At 37.6% G+C, this 21,121-nt stretch overlaps 4 protein-coding genes across 5 annotated transcripts; 1 reads left to right on the top strand and 3 right to left on the bottom strand.

Moving 5' to 3' along the window:
* Positions 1 to 1,051: 1,051 nt before the first annotated feature.
* Positions 1,052 to 6,076, top strand: LOC140799169 (uncharacterized). Its single transcript, XM_073153337.1, has 12 exons — positions 1,052 to 1,398; positions 1,475 to 1,690; positions 1,775 to 2,869; positions 3,270 to 3,392; positions 3,592 to 3,773; positions 3,857 to 4,088; positions 4,216 to 4,425; positions 4,624 to 4,752; positions 4,852 to 4,920; positions 5,086 to 5,208; positions 5,598 to 5,648; positions 5,735 to 6,076. Exons 1-12 carry the CDS (start codon positions 1,159 to 1,161, stop codon positions 5,891 to 5,893), a joined length of 2,829 nt encoding a protein of 942 aa, XP_073009438.1. The 5' UTR covers positions 1,052 to 1,158; the 3' UTR covers positions 5,894 to 6,076.
* A 183-nt stretch (positions 6,077 to 6,259) lies between these two features.
* LOC140798433 (uncharacterized) lies at positions 6,260 to 10,138 on the bottom strand. 2 transcript variants are annotated; one of them, XM_073152257.1, is made up of 10 exons: positions 9,790 to 10,138; positions 9,548 to 9,598; positions 8,996 to 9,115; positions 8,218 to 8,664; positions 7,551 to 7,966; positions 7,322 to 7,421; positions 7,160 to 7,219; positions 6,992 to 7,075; positions 6,779 to 6,913; positions 6,260 to 6,638 (listed from the first exon to the last, which is right to left on the bottom strand). In XM_073152257.1, the coding sequence occupies exons 1-10, from the start codon at positions 10,105 to 10,107 to the stop codon at positions 6,330 to 6,332; spliced, it is 2,040 nt and encodes a 679-aa protein (XP_073008358.1). In that variant the 5' UTR covers positions 10,108 to 10,138; the 3' UTR covers positions 6,260 to 6,329. The 2 variants fall into 2 exon arrangements, with proteins under 2 accessions (XP_073008358.1, XP_073008359.1); XM_073152258.1 differs by having other exon boundaries at positions 6,788 to 6,913.
* Positions 10,139 to 10,850: 712 nt separating this feature from the next.
* Positions 10,851 to 14,121, bottom strand: LOC140799062 (uncharacterized). The gene is made up of 7 exons (XM_073153196.1): positions 13,578 to 14,121; positions 13,387 to 13,483; positions 13,204 to 13,319; positions 12,636 to 12,680; positions 12,470 to 12,495; positions 11,360 to 11,495; positions 10,851 to 11,253 (listed from the first exon to the last, which is right to left on the bottom strand). The coding sequence occupies exons 1-7, from the start codon at positions 13,999 to 14,001 to the stop codon at positions 11,150 to 11,152; spliced, it is 948 nt and encodes a 315-aa protein (XP_073009297.1). The 5' UTR covers positions 14,002 to 14,121; the 3' UTR covers positions 10,851 to 11,149.
* Positions 14,122 to 14,331: 210 nt separating this feature from the next.
* On the bottom strand, positions 14,332 to 20,626 carry LOC140799061 (ABC transporter G family member 28-like). The gene is made up of 12 exons (XM_073153194.1): positions 20,420 to 20,626; positions 19,991 to 20,054; positions 19,750 to 19,896; positions 19,616 to 19,650; positions 18,641 to 18,714; positions 17,081 to 17,943; positions 16,626 to 16,922; positions 15,806 to 16,258; positions 15,507 to 15,655; positions 15,068 to 15,357; positions 14,869 to 14,993; positions 14,332 to 14,635 (listed from the first exon to the last, which is right to left on the bottom strand). The coding sequence occupies exons 1-12, from the start codon at positions 20,493 to 20,495 to the stop codon at positions 14,479 to 14,481; spliced, it is 2,730 nt and encodes a 909-aa protein (XP_073009295.1). The 5' UTR covers positions 20,496 to 20,626; the 3' UTR covers positions 14,332 to 14,478.
* Positions 20,627 to 21,121: the final 495 nt, after the last annotated feature.

Here is a 21,121-nt window from a genome sequence, read left to right as displayed (position 1 = left end):
GGAAATTACACTAGAAATGCTTGGAAGGATGCCCATATACCGTAATTTTGGGAGCTCAACCTCGAATACGGGCCCATTTCTCTGAGTTCATGAATAGCCAATTGACACTATCTCGTATCTCACTGAGCTTTTAGTTGTCTAGTTTATGCTTCAAGTCATATGTGTCGTCGAACAATTATTTCGAATTAAATACCGTTGAAATCTGCCGAGTCATCAATTGAATCAAGCTAAGCTATTAAACTATCAACCATCAAATAATTTCTCTACAATATTGTTTAGGGTTGGAGTTGAATTCATAAACTCTTTGGTTATAAGCAAAATATTTACCGACTCTATTAGAGTTGGTTGGTCTCGGTCAAGAATAGGGAACTCGCTCTCCTAATATGATTTAGTAATCAAATATTTGCTTAATCTCTTTTGTATCTAATTAAATTCACTCTTATAAAAATTCGGAGCTTAGTCTCAAACCAAATAAATCTAATAGTCAAAATCCTAACAATCTTTCTTTTCATGAAAATATAAGATTATATGCAATTTTTTTAAAGAGGAAATTATACTCAAGTTTAACATAGTAGAATTATTTTTACTCAAGGGAAAAATGATAAATTTCCCCATAAATGTTCTTCAACAAATGTACTCTATTTGGCTGATCTAGTGTTAAATAGTTAAAATATAAAACTCTATTTTGGCCTTAGATAAATCTCCAAATCTAAGGGAGTTAATTTTTTATTCGACATGAATCCCGATAATTTAAATGGGATCGAGTGTAGTATAAATGAGTTCGGATTATATATAGGTTGATTCATTTAACCTGATCAATAAATAAATAATTTGTAATTTAAATAAATCTATTTATAATGGGAATAAATTATATAAACTCCAATAAAATGTAATCTAATCCATCTAATCTAATAAACGAATTGTGTTCATAATAATATTTTAAACAGGTTTTTTTTTTTTAAAAAAGGTGGTGTTCATGTCAGCTTAACCTTGATTGGTTGATACGACTCAGGACTAATTCGAACCCGGTACTACCGAACCCCCCATTAAGTCCCGCCTTAAACCCTAAACCCTTTTCCTCTCTTTTCCACTCGATTCTTATCCCTCTTCCGGTCTTCCTCCAGCTCACCTTGCGCCGCCGCTTCGCCGGCCGCCGCCATGGTGAAAGCGTACCTCCGGTACGAGCAGGCCCTCTCCTTCGGCGTCATCGCCTCCATCGATTCGAACATCTCTTATGACCCCTCCGGCAAACACCTCCTCACCCCTGCCCTCGACAAGCTTCTCCTTTGGGACCTCAAGAAGGGCGTCTCTTCCAAATCCTTCTCACCCTCCTCTTCTCGCTCTTCCCACACCCTCGCCGTCACCTCCATTGCCTCCTCTTCCTCTTCCTCCTCCTCGGTATTCCCCTCCTCTCAATTCCTCCAAAATCCATATCTTTTTTTTTTCTTTTAATTTTGTTTTTATTTGATTCTAGATAGCGAGTGGTCACGCCGATGGAAGTATTCGTCTCTGGGACTGCGAGAAGGGCACCTGCGAGGCCACGCTTAACGGCCACAAGTCCGCTGCTACCGCGCTCCGTTACAACCACACTGGATCCCTTCTTGCTTCCGGGAGCAAGGACTGCGACGTCATTCTCTGGGATGTCGTCGGCGAAGCTGGGATTTTTCGACTTCGTGGACACCGGGACCAGGTGATTTCTTGCGCTAGACGGCTCCTTTTGGTTGTTTGATGTGTTCTTCGTTGGTTTTGAGCAATACCTTTTTGTTGGTTTTAGGTGACTGATCTTGCTTTCCTCGATTCGGGAAAAAAGCTCGTGACTTGCTCCAAGGACAAGTTTATGAGGGTGTGGGATCTTGAAACGCAGCATTGCATGCAGATTATTGGGGGTCATCACAGTGAGATTTGGTCACTAGATGTCAATCCAAAGGAGACGTTTTTGGTCTCAGGGTCTGCAGACCTGGAGCTGCGGTTCTACCAGATTAAGCACGATGCGGAGGAAATTGAGAATTCAAGCAAGTGGGAGGTTTTAAAGCAATTTGGTGAAATTCAGCGGCAGAGCAAGGATAGGGTGGCGGCAGTGAGATTCAACAAGTCTGGTAACCTCTTGGCATGTCAGGTGGCAGGGAAAACAGTAGATATCTATCGAGTTCTGGATGATGCTGAAGCCATGCGCAAAGCCAAACGGAGGGTCCATCGGAAGAAAGAAAAAGTGTTAGCAAAGGCAATGGTTGAAGGGAATGAGAATGGAATTGTGATAGATCCTTTATCAGGTCAGGAATTGCAACATCCCACTGTTGTGGTCTCCGATGTCTTTAAACTACTTCAGGTCTTACGAGTGAGCAAGAAAATTTGTTCCATTGCATTTTGTCCTAGTGCTTCACCAAAAAGTGGTCTTGCCACCTTATCCTTGTCGTTAAATAATAACATGTTAGAGACTTATTTAGTTGATAGTAGTAAGGTCTCTAAATTGCACTCTATTGAACTTCAAGGACATCGGTCAGATATAAGAAGTGTTACACTAAACTCAGAAGGTAACCTCCTAATGTCAACCAGCCACAATGCTGCAAAAATTTGGAACCCAAGTACTGGAACCTGCCTTCGCACCATTGACTCTGGATATGGATTATGCAGTTCCTTTGTCCCTGGGAATCGATATGCTCTTGTTGGAACAAAGAGCGGAACTTTAGAAATTATTGATATTGGTAGCGGGAGTTCCACAGAAACAATAGAAGCTCATGCTGGTTCAATACGGTCAATTGTGCCCATCCCAGATGAAGATGGCTCTGTTGCTGGGCGTGGCTTTGTCACCGGGAGTGCCGACCATGATGTCAAGTTCTGGGAATATAAGCTATTGCAGAAATCTGATCATGTGAGTTTTCTGTCTCTTAACTGTTCAATTTTCTGGATTAACTGTTTAATAATTGCATACCCTGGTGCGGTCGTGCCTCAGGTTGAGCCTGAAATGATGTTCAGTATGTAGAATGGCCTTGCATTTTGAATTACTTGAGCGTAATATTTGTTGGGCTATCTTGACTCCTAAATGTCTGTTTGCGTGCCAAGTGCCAAGTCCCAACCTAGTGAGTAGGCACTAAACAGCCCCTAGCTGTTTATCCACTGCCTGTACATGGATCTCACTTACGGTAGTGGCATTCTTTTAAGCCAAACCATCCTTGTATTGTCATCTTTTTGCAGAAGGCTACTTTACTTATATTACTCCATCTGTCAGTGCAAATTTGTGGACTCTGAATTGTACTTTTTAATGCTTGCAGGACTCTAAACAACTGTGTGTGACAAATGTGAGGACTTTGAAAATGAATGATGATGTTCTTGCTGTCTCCATCAGTCCTAATGGAAAGTACATTGCTGTTGCTTTATTGGATTGCACAGTCAAGGTTATGTTCTTAGAATTTGAACCATCTTGCTGATGATGGATTCTTAGATCATTATGTGACATCTTACATTCATTTGTTTATTCTAGCTTAGTTTAAGCATGATTGTATGTTATATCAATAAGGATGGACTATAACGCAGTGCTTAGCAATTATAATTGATTTTTATGCTTGCCTCTGAGACACATCACTAATATTGCAGGTCTTCTTCGTGGATACCTTGAAATACTTTCTTTCCCTTTATGGCCACAAGCTTCCAGTTCTCTGTATGGATATTTCATCTGATGGAGATCTAATAGTTAGTGGTTCTGCAGACAAAAATTTGAAGATTTGGGGTCTGGATTTTGGTGACTGCCATAAATCTATTTTTGCTCATGCTGACAGGTCCACATCATTTACCCCGATGCCAATTAGTCTTGACTGTCAATGGAAATGTATAATTTACCATCTTTCTTTCTATATTGCAGTATTATGGATGTAAAATTTGTGAGGAACACTCACTATATGTTCAGTGTGGGGAAAGATCGCCTTATCAAATACTGGGATGCTGATAAATTTGAGTTGCTGTTAACTCTCGAGGGGCATCATGCTGAAGTTTGGTGCCTTGCTGTTAGTAATCGTGGTGATTTCATCGTAACAGGATCACATGATCGTTCAATTCGCCGTTGGGATCGTACCGAGGAACCATTTTTCATTGAGGTATTTCCCTAAATTTCTATTATTTATATTTGAATTTATTATCTAGTAAACAAAGGAAAAACCATTTACTGGTAACAAATATGATTTCTCTAATTAACAGTCTACTGGAAACCTTTCTGAACTGCAGGAAGAAAGGGAGAAAAGATTGGAGGAAATGCTCGAGTCTGACATAGATGACTCAACTGAAAATAGATATGCACCAAAAGAAGTTATTCCTGAGGAGGGAGCTGTTGGCATGCCAGGAAAAAAGTCTCAAGAAACTCTAACTGCAACTGATGTGGTCATTGATGCACTGGACACAGCTGAGGAAGAGATAAAACGAATTGATCAACACAAGGTGCCAATGATGTTTGATACCTTTAGGTTTCACTGTGCTTTTGTTATGCATTATCTAATCCAATGTAGAGCCTAGACTCTTGGCATGAAAAATACTGGAATATAGAAATTATTCGCTGATGTTAATGAAAATTCACTATATTTAGAAGTACCTGAATATTACAATGCCCTTGCCTGATTTTACTTTCTCAAATTTCAGGAGGAACAGAAAAATGGGAAAGAAAGTGAATTCCAACCAAACATTATGATGCGCGGGCTTTCACCATCTGATTATGTTCTGCATGCACTCTCGAATGTTCATGCGAACGATTTGGAGCAGACTCTTCTGGTCTGTATCATTTCTTCAGAAGAGTATTCCTATGATGTGTACCTTTTTTATTTTATTTTATGGAGCATATTCAAGTAAACATAATAATTTCATTTGCAGTCACTGCCATTCTCGGATGCTTTAAAAATTATGTCTTACATGAAGGAATGGGCTCTCATTCCTGACAAGGTAATTCAATTCCATTCTGTGTTCTTTCTAATTGCTGACAATCCAAAGAAATTGCATATGTATATCTCTGAGCTCCTATATTAACACTCTGTTCTGATAAGCTTCTTCTTTATTGTAATGCACATGATGATCTGCACTATAATTAATTTTAGTATCTGTATGCAGGTTGAGCTTGTTTGTAGGGTTTGTACAGTGCTGCTCCAAACACATCATAACCAGCTAACTACCACACCAGCTGCAAGACCAATGTTGACGGTACTCAAGGACATTTTACACGAAAGAGTTAAGGTAAATTTTTTTCTTGTGAATATCAACTTACAAGCAAATTGTTTGTATTATTATAAAGGCAAGCATCTTTAGTCCAATAGAAGAGCTATGGCATAACACAAAAAGGATACTTTGTTCTAGTGGATCAGGGAGAAGAGGAAGGTGGGATTTTTTGGAAAGAACTCATAGGGCATTTGTCTTTTTCATTTGTTCTCTCGATTTGTTTCCTTGATTTGTAGGTCGAATTGTAATTATAGACAGATGCACATGTGAAGGAATGAACTCAAAGAATTATTTTATCTATGATCATTATATCCGAAGTTTTGGTTAAACCAAAATTCACCGTACAGAAAATCAAGGAAAAGAAATGAAAGAAATATCCCATAATAATGTAAGTTTCATCTTTGCAGGAATGTAAAGACACAATCGGTTTCAATCTCGCTGCAATGGATCATCTCAAGGTGAAGATAGTGTCGGTTATCCTTTTAATACTGATATCATTCTGAGATAATGATTTATCTTATTATGTTTCTATATGATCTTGTAGGATCTGATGTCCATGAAATCTGATGCACCTTTCCGAGATGCAAAGGAAAAGCTTATGGAGATCCGTCTGAAACAATCAAAGCGTCTGGATAAGACACAAATTGTTCAAAAGAGGAAGAAGAAACAAAAAGTTCCAAACGAGGCACAAGCAGGGCCATGACTTGTGGAGATCCGTATCAAATTATATTTACCATGCATCATTTTGTACAATATGAGCGTCCTCAATTGCTTTTGACGAGCATAATTTTTTTGACAAATTAATGTAAGTTCTACTTTTGTGATATTGTATCATGATATTTTATTGAAACCCATTGCAATCCAAACCATGGAATTTTTATTGAAACCCATTGCAATCCAAACCATGGAATTCTTCGATGTTTTTCATTGTCTGACAATTCTCTCTACAATTGACAGAAGAACCACCAGATAAGGACACAACTTATTATTTGTATTATTTGTATGATTTTATTAACTAATAAATTTCATTGAATGCATGCACAACTAATCCTACAAGAACAAGCATCTATTTAGGGAATCAACCATTTTTTGCTTTGATCATTAAGCAATATTTTATACAACTTGTAAAATATGATCACTTACATAGGTAATAAATACTGGAGTTCTGAGTCATATGGTATAACGTGCACAATCTCGAATAATTCCCCATTGTTTTGTTCTTTCAAACACTCGACTATTGATTTCCTCAAGGACCAAGAAGTTGGAAGCTGGTTGCAAATCCAATCAAGTAATGAGCCCAAGTCTTTCGCAAAGTCGTTCATGTGTGAATGCACAAGACTCGGAATCATCAGCCTCTTTGAAGTTGTCACCACTAATGAAGCCTGTAGATAATCCAACTTCGATTTTTCTAGCTCTCCCATGACACCATCAGCTGTGTATATCTTTACCTACAAAAAGTTTCAGTTGGTTTGTTGAGATGCTTCACATTTGTACACTATCAAGTGCAGAGAAAGTCCAACAAGTATACAACATAATATGCAACTATTCATTTGAAGAGATCCAAATAACACTTTTGAAGAGTAAGAACATTGATTACAGCTGGAGAAGATCTACTCCCACAACATAATGCAAATGCAATGTTAGCCTCTGGCTGATCTAATCCATAAGTGTTTCGCATTCTTATAGTTTCCTCTTCGCCATTATTATCATAATTCCAAGATGCCTGTTGCACAATTCATGTCAAAATTATTAATGGATATTATCATGTAACTAGATATTGCAAATAAGTGAAGGTACTTACTTCTGTCATGTTTGATGGTTGTCTTAGAATGAAATGTTCGATTGCTGAAGCATTGAGTTTATTCCCTCCTATATTGAGCATTACCTAACGAGAGAAATTGTTGGAGATTATAATCACCTGAAAACAAGAAACAATTGCAACTATCTTTATGACAAGAATTGCATGTACCTCATTTTGTAGCGCAAGAACTTTTTCTTCACTTGAGGGCAAACCGTGCTGTAAAAGTCCCTAAAGAAGGCCATATAATATGTAACATTGTAAGTTAATGGGATTAAAAACTAAGTTCCACTCGGGGACCAGATTAAATGACTGTAAATGAAACAAACTTACATGCATCATGCAAATGTTATAAATGTTGATCCAAAAAGCTAACTTCTGTTGGTGAGTCAAAAATCTTAAGTCCACTTCAGATAGACTGTTCATCAGGTCCCTATTGTATATGAGAATTTATAAAAGGTTAATTAGGATAAAAATAAATATATACGAGATTCTACTAACATTCCTCTAAATTTATTGGATCACAAATCATTTTATAATATAGACAGAATATGTAAATTACCTTAGCTTATTCAATAGAGGAAGCGAATGAGAAAAACACCTAAAGTCAAGTGAACTCGAAGTAAACCTGACGAGATTTTTGTAAGGACCAAGATCTCTCAAGATAGAGCCTTCAATTTCAAAAATACCATAAGGATCTTGTTGTCCTACTTTTTGCAAGATATTTAAGTTCGCACAGCCGTCAGCTCTAAAGCTTCCTGTTCTTAAAAAGGAGTTGCTAGATCTTGCCAAATTGCCCGACTTTTCCAGCTCCACCACTCGCGATGTCCTTATTAATCTTAAGAAAATGCAAATCAAACACTTCATAATTCTCTCGGATAACTTGTTTGGTTGAACTCTCTGATGATTCTTATCCCATGAATTTGCAGTGGTAGAAGGTTCTTGAAAGAATTTCAATAGCATTTCTGCATCTGATTGCTGCACAGATGAATATGAATTAGTGAAGAAGATTGTAGGATATAACTAAAACTAATGCTTTATCTGAAGATAATGCATGAGTATGCATAAACACAACCTTCTCTTTAATCTCTCAAGGATGTTTGTAAGAAATTCTGTAACATTAGCTCTTTGTACTTTCTCTTAGATTTTTCCTATTTATAATCAATTATTCACCCTGTAAATTGTCCCTTGTAGCAGAGCATGTTAAACAGAAGTTACTTTGCACTTACCTTGTTTACTAGATGTCTTGCAGGCCTCTTAGGAGAAGATATCTTTGCAATTATTCCGCTTCGCCTCGAGATTATCTCTTCATTTTCTACTGCTCTCAGATTTTCCTTCTTATCAGGGCTCTTTACTGAGTTCCTTTTCTTCCTTTCATTGCTGAAATGATGAATCAAATAATCCCCTTTCATTGCTTGGTTTATAAAGAACATTTGTTTTGTATCAAGAGCTAATTTTCCTTGCATTGCTTTGGTATTACTATGTGGAACCATTGCTGGAGAGCCAAGATAATTAGGGACAGTTAAAGTCGCCTGCTCAAATTGCTCCAGCTTCATTGTCTCTTGCACTCTAGCCTTTCGCATGTCAGTTAAGCCTTGTTGAGTTCTACTTATTTCATCCTCTAATCGACATATCTCTTCTTCAACCATTACCACTTCTGCAAGTAGTTCCTTTGCCTGCACAAGTTGAATGCCAATAAGAGAGAGAGAGAGAGAGAGAGAGAATTTTCAAATCCATATATACATAAAGATTCCCTATAATTTACACATGATTAGAAGCAAAGCTTCAAAAGTTGATGTAGAAAATTGATGATTGAGGAAATTTCCTGCTCTTCATATAGCTAATATCACAAAATCTTTGATAAATAGAAGAGAACAGCAATGACAAATAACAAGTATTCTGAGTTAAACTGCAGATACTTATTTAGGTTAAACAAATAAATCTCAAATTTTCACGTAATTTTGAATAGAGAAACCAAAGTTTTCTTGAACAAAATAGAAAAGTCACCTTCTTAGGAAGGAAGCTTGGGATGTGAAGCTCAGATCGAGTAGAATGCGGCACCAAAGCCTGTTCAAGAACTTCATGCACTTTCTTCTCATCGGCCAGTATTCTCTCAAGCTCAGCCACCTGCAATGACATTAACTCTTCCTCAATTGCTCTAAACCTCTGAAAATTAAGAGGAAAAGAAAGACAGTCTAAATGCCAACTAAAAATAATAGCATTGCAATCCCTGTACTTTTAGCAATGTTCTCTCGGACCATACGGCAAACACTTCAAGTGCGCTCTTGTTCATCAAGGCCCATATCACAAAGCCTAGGATGGCCCACTATTGGCCCACAATGGGGCCCACTTATACCTAAAATATATCTTATCCTAAGTTAGGTAGGCTCGTGGCCATTCCACAGATATGTAGAGGGTGATAGCACAACTGCATAAACGTACTTGGAATAAGTTTAATTTTTTGAAATATAAACTAAAGTAAAGTTGTAAATATTTTTCTCTAAACCCGGAGAATTAAATGATAGAATGGTAATAAGGAGGTGTCTTCAATCTTCATACCTCCCGTTCAAGCTCCAGCCTTCTCTCTTGCATTCCTAAGTTCTTCTTTCTCTGAAAAAATAATATATCAAACGAGTATATATATAACGTAAATAATTGCAAAAAATGTTCTTGTCGTTAATTATTTATCTCAATCCTGTGCACCGGGACAAAAATCTAGAACACTAACCCGATGGTTAACTCTTAATCAAAACATTAACCAAGAAAAGCCATGCATATGCACGGCAATATATGAAGGTTACCTGGTGATCACCGCCGGAGGAGACTACCGGAACTACTCCATGCCTGCCGCGGCCGCCGCCGTACGCCGCCGCCATGAAGGAGAAACGAGACAGCCTTGGACTCAACCCAAAGCAGCAGATAGTTCTACTAAAAAAGCCAAGGGTAGTACTGGTGGTGTCATAACCAGAGGTGGACGCAGGATATCGGTGCGATGGCGACGGTGTCTTTGATCCCAAGAAAGGAGAAGAAGGGAGAGGGGAGGATGGAGTGGAGCTTTCAGAGACGTTGGCGTTTGGTGAGGTGTCGGGTAACCGCCGAAGTGGTGAGAGGAGAGGCATAGAGCGGGAGGACACCACCCCTTGCCTTCTTCTTTCTTAGCTTGCAATCTTTACAATTATTACTTTTTGGGTGGCTTAAAGGTTAATTTTAGTTGAACCACTATTAGTGTAATGGTAATAATTCCTTCTTGGTGGCTTTTGGAGATCTTAGGGTTATGTGATCCACCAATAAATGATATATTGCCTACTTTTGGATAGCAGTAGATACCTGGTAAGGCAGATTCAGAAATCAGAAGTTTCCCACCAACTAGTACTGGCATTTATTTGATAAACCATGTAAAAGGGGGTTTTACAAATCACAGTTAATCTTGCCGAGAATATTGATTCTAAGATAGTTGGTTTAGTTTTTTTTTTTATATTAAGATAAGAGAGTTTATATCGCTATAAGTTATTCTGATATTTAGTTGTATATTAGTATAGTATATAATAATCATACGTGTTGTGATATAAAATTAAAAAAAATGATTTGACAAATAATTAGATATTATTTATAAAGGATGGATGAGTGGAAGAAAAAAGAGATAGTTACTGAAATAATAGTTTAACAAAAGTGATACTTTTTTTTCAAGAATAAATAGTAATTGATAAGCAAAAAAATATTAGATGAAAGAAGAAAAGAGACAGGAGTAGGTAAAACTTGCTACCAGAATAAATAAATATTTTCCCCCAAAAAGTATTAGACTAAAGAATTAGTAGATCCATTTATCACATACCAGTCTTCATGGATTTATGTATAAAATAACTGTAAACAAATGACAACTTTTTTATTTGATGGTGACTAGTAATCTATATGACAAGATAAGAATTTGGTTGTCCATCATCTCTATTTAGGTCTCAAACATACCTTTTAGACAACTGGTCCACTTGAATACAATGATGACAAGCCAAAATGTGCAAAATTTTAGATGAGAACAACTTCTAAGCCAAAATTCTAGATTCTGGTATGACAAGAAACTCTGGCATACAAATAGAAGGGAGACAAAAGAAACGAAACAAAGCTTCCATCTTTCCTCAGCATCCTTGTGGAAAACCGACCACCCTTTTAAGCTTGGGTCGCTTCGTCTTTGGCAGAGTCTGCAGATGCTAGACCTCGGATCTTGACATCATAATATACCTCTTCCACTCTTCTCAAATCATACTTCATCCCTGACAAGTTAAATAAGGACAGGACGAATCAATAGAAGGCACCTGTGCAGGATAGATAGAATGAAGAAATGGATAGACCAACTATTTGGGAAAAATTAAAATATACCATCAAATTTCTTGCGCAAGAAGTCGTTTCGCAGGTTAAGCATCCTAAATGCAGCATGGAGATCAGTTAGAAACCTCAGCACCTTCCTTGGACAATCATAATTCCCAGCAGTGACTTGGTTTACTACATATCTTGGCTGAGAAGGCATCAATTGTGTCAAGAATTACCTTGGTTTATATATCAGATTGCTTAAAGAAGAAAAACATTAACACTTAATAGAGCCACGTGAAAAAAATGTGCCTGCACCTGTGTGGCACCCATTTAGCTGTATTGCGGGAAAAATAATGACAACTCACTAGCTGATTTAGAAATCCATTTCAAAATCCATCAGTGATTTCTAAGCCATCACCCTCTCTTCTCCAACCAGTAATTTGTTGCAAAGTAGCAATGTAACCAAGGTACAAGAATAAGAAAAACGATACTGTTTAGTGTATTATCTGTTACATATGATCTTTTGCTTCCACCTTCTGCTGGATATTTTTAAACCCAACTATCTAGCAAAAGGCACAATTAAGAAAGATTTGATAGCATTTAGGAGACAGCAGTTGGGCAAGACGCAAGGGTCATTAGATGTTGACGAAGGAGTTGGTGAAAGGTGCGAGGGTTTTATAGAAGTTGTAGGAGAGATATGAGCAGACTAAAATAGATGCCAAGAGTTGTATAAAAAATAAATAAAAAGCACACACACACAGAGTTCAATAATAAATAAGTTAAAAAATAATAAGGTTCGGTTATTTCTGAAATAATTTAACCAGTTTCCTATTTCCATAATTTTAAAGAGCTCAAATATTGTGAGAATTGAAAAATTATGTTCAAAAGGCTAGTGCCTAGCCCACCTGCACAGGTGTGGGTGCAGGCAGTATACCTCAATGCAAAAGGTTTCATGCTATTGCTTTTGGAAGGTTATTGCAGGAATTAATAATCTTAATGCCAATTGTTTGAATTCTAGACAAATCAGACCCCAGATCCTCTAGTTAGATCATTGAAACAGAATTGCATTTTATATATAGGCAAATTGATAAGATTTTGGGTTTTGATACAGAAATAAACACATAAAAGAAATAAAACCAAAAAAGAAGAAGCCTTCTTCCTGGGAACCAAAGGACTTACCAATTCATTGGACATGAAACACAATCCTGCAATAGAAACATGATTTGTCTGAGTAGTTTGCTAAATTATTAACAAAAACCTCTGCTAAATTGAGAGATCAGGATATTATTTACAAAAGATTCTGACTAAATTAGCATCACTTTCATAGTCTATGACATAAACTTACCTGTGAGGTAATCCTCAATGTCAAGACCAAAATATGAAGAATCCACTGCACAGACAGGACGAGATATGTGAATTTTACTAATTCCAAAGAATGCAACGGAAACTGAATGCTAGTCTAATGTATTAAGAAAGTTAAGGAACTTGAAATATAACGGAGTTTCTTTTTCTTTTCTTTTTAAATGTGAAAGTTGAAGAAAACTGAACTTTAAACAGTCAACACCATATATCATGCAACAAAAAATTGGAAGCAGTACTTCATGATGACTGAATAATATACCATGTAACTAAAATAATCACAAAGATAGTTCCAAGAATTAGGAGATCACTCAGTAGCAGCTCATACATTTTCAAGCATTAGGTTTTCTAGTGTAGAAAAACAAAATCTCTCAACTAGCAACAATCAATGCAAATAGCTGAAAAGCATCAACACATTGTTTCTATGCAAAACTTCTTTCGTGCAAAATTTCAATTCACAAAAAACACAATGACAAAAGATAAGCAAATAGAGAAATCATAAAAGATTACGAGATAATACGCTGAAAATTTCCTGCAAATGAACATATTCTTACATCCAAGTTTCATCTCAGCTTCAGCATGCATCAGAAGAACCCCCGTCTCTAACCAATGCATAAAAGCAAGGAGCGAAACCACCATCTGCGTTTCACTCCTCCAATCCCCGTGAAACCTAATCCACAAAGTTACGTCCATCAAAATTTTCCAGAAAATCAAACACAATCCTAATTCCTACTCACCTGTAATATTGCCCAGGGCATTCTTTCAGGATCTCGGCCAACCTTCCAAACAGGCCCTTGATCACCTCAATCTGAGCCTTGGCCTTCTCCAAAATCTCTGAAACCACAACTCGCCACTCTTAAAACAGCTGACATCAAATCAAAACCAAAAGAAGGGGAAAAAAGATACTCTTTTTTTCTCCTCCAAGTACCTGGGGACGGAACGGCCTGGTGGACGAGGAGGAGGCTCGCGTGCATGATCCGAGCAGCCTCCTCCATCTCCATCACCACAGACCGGATGCGCTCGCGGACGCTCCCCGACTCGGCAAGCTGGAGGCGGAAGTCCTCGAACTGCTTCTCCATGAAAGGAGAGGGAGAGGAGAAGAAGGAATCGGAGGTAGAAGAAGGAGCAGGAGGTGGAGGAGGAATAGAAGAGAAGCGGCGGAGAGAGGAAGAAGGGTTTCGAAGGAGGAGGAGGAGGAGAGGGGAGAAAGGAATAGGATTAGGGTTCGGGCACGGAAGAGGAGGATGAGGAGAGAAGCGAGAAGTGGAGGAAGAGACGAAGGCGGGAATGGAGGCGGTTCGGAATGCAGCTCTCATCTCCTCGGCTTGGTAATAGGTATGGAATTTATGCATACGTGTTGACTGTTGAGGAGGCTTAAGTAAGTTTGACCTAGCTGCCACTTTGCAATTTTTTTCTTTCTTTTTCTAATAATTCTATTTAAACACTATAATCACCATCAGTCAGGTCAATCCCCAACACTAAACCCCAAGAATCTCGTACAATATAAGCCTCTTTACCAAATAAAACACATACTATTTAATAATAAAATTTGCACGTAATATTAAGCTAGACTTCATTACTTACAATTCGATAACTTTAATAGTGTAATAATCTCAATTCAGAATCAACTTGGTAATCAGCAAGTTATTCCAGGACTTCTCAGTAAAAGAAAAGAGAGGAGATAGAAGAAACTGTTGTCGATTTTTTCACTATAAATCCTGTCTGAATTCTTTGGGAATTTTTACATCTCGTATAAATAACTCATGTACATGATTATAAGAAAAAGAAAAGAACAGGATCTAGAAATGAAGCTGTTCCATGACTACCAGTCACTTCCTTGTAAGTTTCAACAAACAAATGAAAGCAATGAACCTAAAAACTGCACCATAGAGGAAAAGCATTGCTATGGAAAGACCCCAGTCATTAATGTTGAATCGACTCTTCAGTAGAAAACCACACCTAGTTATCATCCATACACCAGAATATCTGCACGAAAAGAAAAGAAAAATATAAATCGCTTTATGCATAGTAAAAAAAATGAAAGACATATTTGTAAGTAGAGGGAAAAAATCTCAAAACTTGCGAATTACTCTAGTTTGCATAAGATAATGCATAACACCAGAAAATTTTGGTAAAATAATGCATAGTATTCGACGTGAAAAGCTTCGATGAATATAAAAGCATAATTTTTATGTCAGTAGAAAGACCGAGTATTTAACCTTTGGGCAGTACTAATAATGAATGCTTCAATTGCCCACTTTGGGTAGCATAAGTCAATTAGAATTTTTGGACTCCTCTGTTGAGTGGATACGAGGGTCAGAACAACAGGCAGTAAAGCAGACAACTGCAAGACAAAAAATGCCTTGGTATCAGAAAGAGAACCATTGAAAGAGGAATTAAGAAGCTTCTTATGCTTACCAATTGGGCTGAAGCTGGTTGGAAGCAGATGGCAAAAGTGTAACCAATACCAGTTACACAGTACACAAGTGCAATCAGAACTGTATAGTTGTCCGCAAGTGATGATCTAGGACTGTTGAAGAAATAGTACATTGAAAGATAAAATATGGGCTTGACGACTGTGTTGAAATGATCAATCGTATCTTTTGAGAGAAAATAAGCTAGCGAGCTCATGCCAGATTCTCTTTCTCTCTGATATTCCAACCTGTCTACTGAAAACAATCTCAAAGCTCCAATTTGGCATAGAAGAGCTGCAAATTTGAACTAATAAGACTCTGGACTGAAAATAAGTTGATTTTTAGACTACTTATCTTCCAGGCTAGATGAATTTGATCAAACCATGATGACAATTATCTAGTGCATGACGTATGAAGAATAAAAGGAAAGGGTGCCAACTTACAAACAGCAATGACAGTGTATACATAACCAGCTGCTCCAAATGATTCGTCACTCACTTTAGCAATTGTTCCTACGCAAATTCCAGCAAGACCTAGTATCAGAAAATCAATTGCTTGTAATCTAGCCTCACGTAGACGCTGCTTAGTTACCCTGTAAGAAAGAAAGCTATGTTATTAATACATGAAAATGGTCCAGTTAAACAACCTCAACATTCTTTATATGCAATGTGTGTCTGGTTGCTCTTCTAGATAGGGAACCAGATACATGGTAGCAACAAAAAAGACTCAAAAGAGAATTTACCTTCCCAAGTAATATTTATATTGTGTTAAAATACTTGGTGTTCTTCTGTTGACTAAATCATTAGATTTTGGCAAACTGGAGAGTAAATGATCTCGCTCTTGGCCCCCGGCAACAGGTTGCACATCAACTGTAGATCTGGCAGAATTTGGTTCATTATTCCACACTGATTCATCCATTTCCTTCTGATCATCTTGCATATCTGGAGGTACTTCAAATCCATTGTGCAGCATCCACTGCAATGGCAGCTGGTTATGAGTAACATATGTACTTGTGCTTGGCTTTACTATGCCTTCCAAAATGTCAATAAAATAGTCTGGAGGATTCACACGGTCAGGGACATTGATTCCTAGTCCTGCAAAGTACTCTTCAACTTTGTTCACTGAACCATGATATATAATTAGACCTCCTTTTGCCAGAAGGATCAAATCGTCAAACATCTTAAACAAAGAGTAGCTGAGCAACAAGAATGCTTACATCAGATTCACGAATAGTTATACATGGATATGCAGAAAGTTTAAAGAGAAGACCAAGAAAATTCATATCCGCTAGTTTTAACAATTAATGATAACCTTAGGATATATGATTATCAAAAAGTATGCTTAAATGTAATGGTTGCTATATTTCCAGATAGTTATTAGAAACATGAAAGGCTGCAAGATTCACAAGTAAACTGTTCATAAAATGTCATGCGCCCTAGTGATTTCATCATATCAGTATCAGACATAACTAACTCTTTGACCAAGAATATCAATACTAAAAGCGTCGAGATTAATAAAGGCTGCAAATTAGAGATCTCCATTACTATGGATCAGGGAACAACCTGGGTTGATGAACCACCATGCAAATATTTACACCTTCAAGTGCCTCACGACGAAGAGCTCTTACTAGAAGCTGCGAAGAAGCACTATCCAAGCCTGATGTCGGTTCATCCAGTATCAAAAGAGATGGTTCCATGACCATTTCTAATCCCACATTTACACGCTTCCTCTGTCCTCCAGAAATTCCACGCTTCTCCACTGTCCCAACCAAGGAATTCCTTACTGTTTCCAAGTCTAAGGACTCAAGAACTCTTTCCACAACAAGAATTTTGTCAGCTTTTGGCATGCCCGCAGAGAGTCTAAATTAACAAAGAAGGAAGGATTAGCAAGTCAAGTAGAGGAGAAAAGCTAAACACATAATAATGGGCAACAATGAATTATAACATAGAAAAGGAAGAAGAGATCCATTTGCCTTGGAAACTAAATAAATATATGGTACTTGACATAATGCCTTTACCTGCAGTTAGCACTGAACCAGAGATTCTCCTCCACTGTCAAGTTTCCGTGAACTATATCGTCTTGTGGCACAAAACCAATGATTTTCTTATATGAACGAATCGGTTCAACTTTTCCATTTACAAGAACCAGACCAGTCATTTTGCATCCGTTTGCCTTCCCGGATAGAGCATTAAGGAATGTAGTCTTCCCTGCTCCAGATGGGCCCATAACAGCAGCAATCCTACCAGGCATAAGTTTTCCTGTTATAGACCTTAGAAGCTTTTTTGTTCCCAAAGTTAGAGTTAGGTCCTTGAAAGCAACCTCAAGTATCGGTCTGATTCTGGCTTTATTTTCCGTAGCCGAGGAAATAACTCCGGAGAAAGTTAAGTTCTTTTCTTCCTGCTGCAGAGCCTTCTCCATTTCAATTTGACCATATGCATACATGAAGATTTGAGTACGAGTATGCCTGTGTTTACCTTTGACTACATCTTTTTTCAATCTTTTACCTCCAATATCCAAATTAAAATCTTCATCAGTTTGACCGCCCTCTTCAATTGAATGAGTCAACTCATCAGCGTAACTTGGTTCTTCATTGTTAGATGTCGATAATTCTGACAAATTCAAAGAATGACCAACATCCTTCAATGACTCTTGCTGCTTAATGAACTTCCTCTTAAAAAATGTCCAAGAAATTTGTGTTTGAACATCATTTACATGCTTCATTGTGATAGCTTTTGCTGTGTTCCATCTCTCACAGGCCACTACAGAATCTTTAGCCATCTTGGCAGCTGCTTCCCTGGACTTGGATTTCCTTTTCTCACGGTAAGTGAGCAATTGATCGGACAAATTATATATAACCAGCAGTAACAAGATGAATGCAACCTAAAGGAAAGAAGCAAATGTACGCTCTACAAGTCAAAGATCATTAAATAACTTGTTATATCTTTCTTTCATCTAGTCCTTTGTAAACTAAGAAAAATGAAGTTGCTAATTGGTTATAATCTAAAGAAAATGGACAATGGACTATCAAAAATGTAATGATGTTCTAATCTTGACAAATTCAAGTATGAGCATCTTCTACGAAACTTACTAGAGAGCCCATAAAGAATAAATTATAGTGCTTCATTGTTTTGTACTAAATTTATGTATCTCATACAGGGCTTCCCACTTCAAAAGAAAGAACATGCAGTCTAGGCCCCACTAATGTCATTTTAATGAATTGACATTATGAAATCAGAATGTTTGTTTGCCAACCTTACCATCATATTAAGTGATGTTCTCAACTCAACGTATCTTATAATTTTGAAAAGTAAAAATTATGTATTTTGCAATCGTAAAATCAAGATGTGTCCAATGATTTGACAAAGAATATTATTCTCAAGGATTTAGCAACACATTGACAGCCTCAAGTAATTTAGCACATTTTCCTCGGAGATGAGGAAAGCTAATAAAACTTCATTACTTTACTCCTTGCAGAACCTTGGGAACTTCCAGACGTTCCTCAACTAATAATACTATGTAGTGTGTAAATACAATCTCACTGAATGGGAGGAAAAAAAAAATCAGAGAGAATGCTTACCATCAGTAAAGCACCAAATAAAGTGATATTTTGTTTTGTGGAACAAGGTTTGCATGAGCCTTTCCAGAAGCATTCTGCAAGTTCAATAAGATCATTGGTAAAGAATTTTGGCTTCTGAAACAATATTAAAGCGATGCAACTAGTTATCCATTGCATAACATACTACCAAGAAAGTTGGATGTTCAATTATCTATGATCATTTGCACCAAAATACTTTGCATCACTTGGAGCATTATTGCGGTATGCCCCAACTCAATGTCTCAACGGTTATTGCTTATGCAAAGTGTTCTCCAGAAACCCAACATCACAATAAGATTTCTGAGAAAATCATGAACAAAGGCTTCCCTGTAGGCATGAAGCTATTTATAATATTTCTATTAGACCTTTGCAAAGAACAACCCCATGGCACAAAAAATGCTTCAAATCTTCTCCTAGATTTGAGAAGAGACAACCTAAGAAATAAATAGTAATAAACAAAATTACCATCAGGCCCCATATCCCTGCAGCAAAAACATGTTCTATTGGTGATTGGAGAATTAGTCTCTGCTCAAAGATAAAGAATTTATTGGGTTCTAAGATTAATATAGAGTTGACACAACCAATGAACAAGAACTGGCAAAAATCAGTACTCCCTAGTTCCCACCAATCAATCATCATGATACTTCTTTTAACGACAGCAGTATCAACTCTACAGATTTGCATGTAGCACAACAGTGACTTATCAACATTGATGCAAGGGAGAGTAATGAACACTTCCTTATATTGATGGTATACAATCATGTTAGTGCAGATGCAACTCAAACCAGTTCAGAGTCTTTAGAGTTTAGACACATTAATAGCGCAGCATGATGTGGTACTGGTGACTCATGCAAATGTTCACATAGCTTACTAGTAGTTGATTCAGAAAGTATGAAATAATCGTTAATTTGATGTACTATAAATGAAATTGGAGTTAAATTAGAGAAAGAAGCCTACTATTTTCGTGAGTGGTACCCATCCTGCAATAGTGTCTGCAAGATATAACAGAAGCCTGTTAGATGAAACAAAAAAAAAAAAAAACAGAACCTTAAAGGAAGCATCATATTATAAAGGTAAGATGAAAATAATACCCGTGACTACAAGGAATTTTCTGAACCGTGCTTGGACAGTAGGATCCTGCTGGACAGAATATTTCAGGAGTACTTCCGACATCAGCCCAATTATCTGCAGAGCCACAAGTATGGTTTGGATTTCCCGGAGGTAGCTGGTAATTGTATCTGCCCAAAAATTTCCAGTACTAATTCATGAAGCATGTCATATCTATCAAGATATCAGATGTAAGCGTGAAAAAAAAGAAAAAATTCATCTTACGGATCACAAACACCAGTAGTTTCATTTAGCATTGCAAGAGGGCAATAAGCACCCAGCGGACAAGCTTCATCAATGAGGGAAAAAGAAAAATCAACAAAGAGTAAGTCAATATTGTTTCAAGAGACGATGCCAGGCACTAAAACGAATCATCTGACAAATAGAAGAAAAGAATAACACTAGAATGATGAAGACAATGCTAGAATTCGCACAAATATCATACGTAAGTATCAGAAAAATTCGGATTTCTCTGCAGGCTAGTTTGTCAAATTACATCTCGATTCTAGTTTCTTTCCGAATGCAATCTCTCTTTTATACATAAATTCTTCAAGTAGCAACTTTTAGATGCTCCGACTCGATTTAGCCAATCCCTTCCAAATACAATACGCTTAACTGCAAAATGAGCTTAAAGATTGGATAGAGAACACTCACGAATCATGCACGTAATCCCACGAGGACAAAAGAATCCCTCGCAGCAAGGGCGGCAACTGAGAGTTCTCGGCGGCATATGGCCGGCAATGTCCTCGGGATCATCGATCTTTTGATCCTCCTGGCCAAGGCTACAAGCCCATCCTGGCTCGCACCCAGAAACCCAAGACGTCAAGTTACAATTCCTGTTCGGCTTCGAGCGCCTTCTCTCCTCCCCACCACCCCCACCCCCTCTGTCGTATAAGCTCTCGAGGTAGACCTTGATCTCTGGCACCGTGCATAAACGCGCGGTAAAATTCCCTGTCGATCCATTTCCCGACCAGAAAAGCCAAAAAAACAAAGAAGAAGAAGAAGAAGAAGAAGAAGAAGAAGATCAAAATTGTAGCATATCAGACGAACTAAAAACGGGCCGCCTCGCAAGCCCGGCCCAATTAGAGTTTCTATATATATTTTTTTCTCCTTAAAAGAATAATTATTTATCTCCAGTGTTAAAATGAAAAATTCCAACGATTTCCTGCAGTAGCTAGAACAACTCCTAAAAAGAATCAAAATTAACAAGAGATTTTTTGCAAGATTTATAGAGACAGCCCGTACCGTTTGTTTTTAACATGCAGTTGGCCACAAAGCTTGGATCGGACGTAAAATTAAAGGCATCGTTCCATTCCTTCACCCTGCAAACATCCATCCATCCCCCCATGCATGAAT

Source organism: Typha latifolia, chromosome 12, assembly GCF_019914945.1.
Source record: "Typha latifolia isolate L0001 chromosome 12, TyphaL0001v2, whole genome shotgun sequence".
Lineage (NCBI taxonomy): Eukaryota > Viridiplantae > Streptophyta > Magnoliopsida > Poales > Typhaceae > Typha > Typha latifolia.
This window is presented reverse-complemented; position numbering and strand designations above follow the sequence as displayed.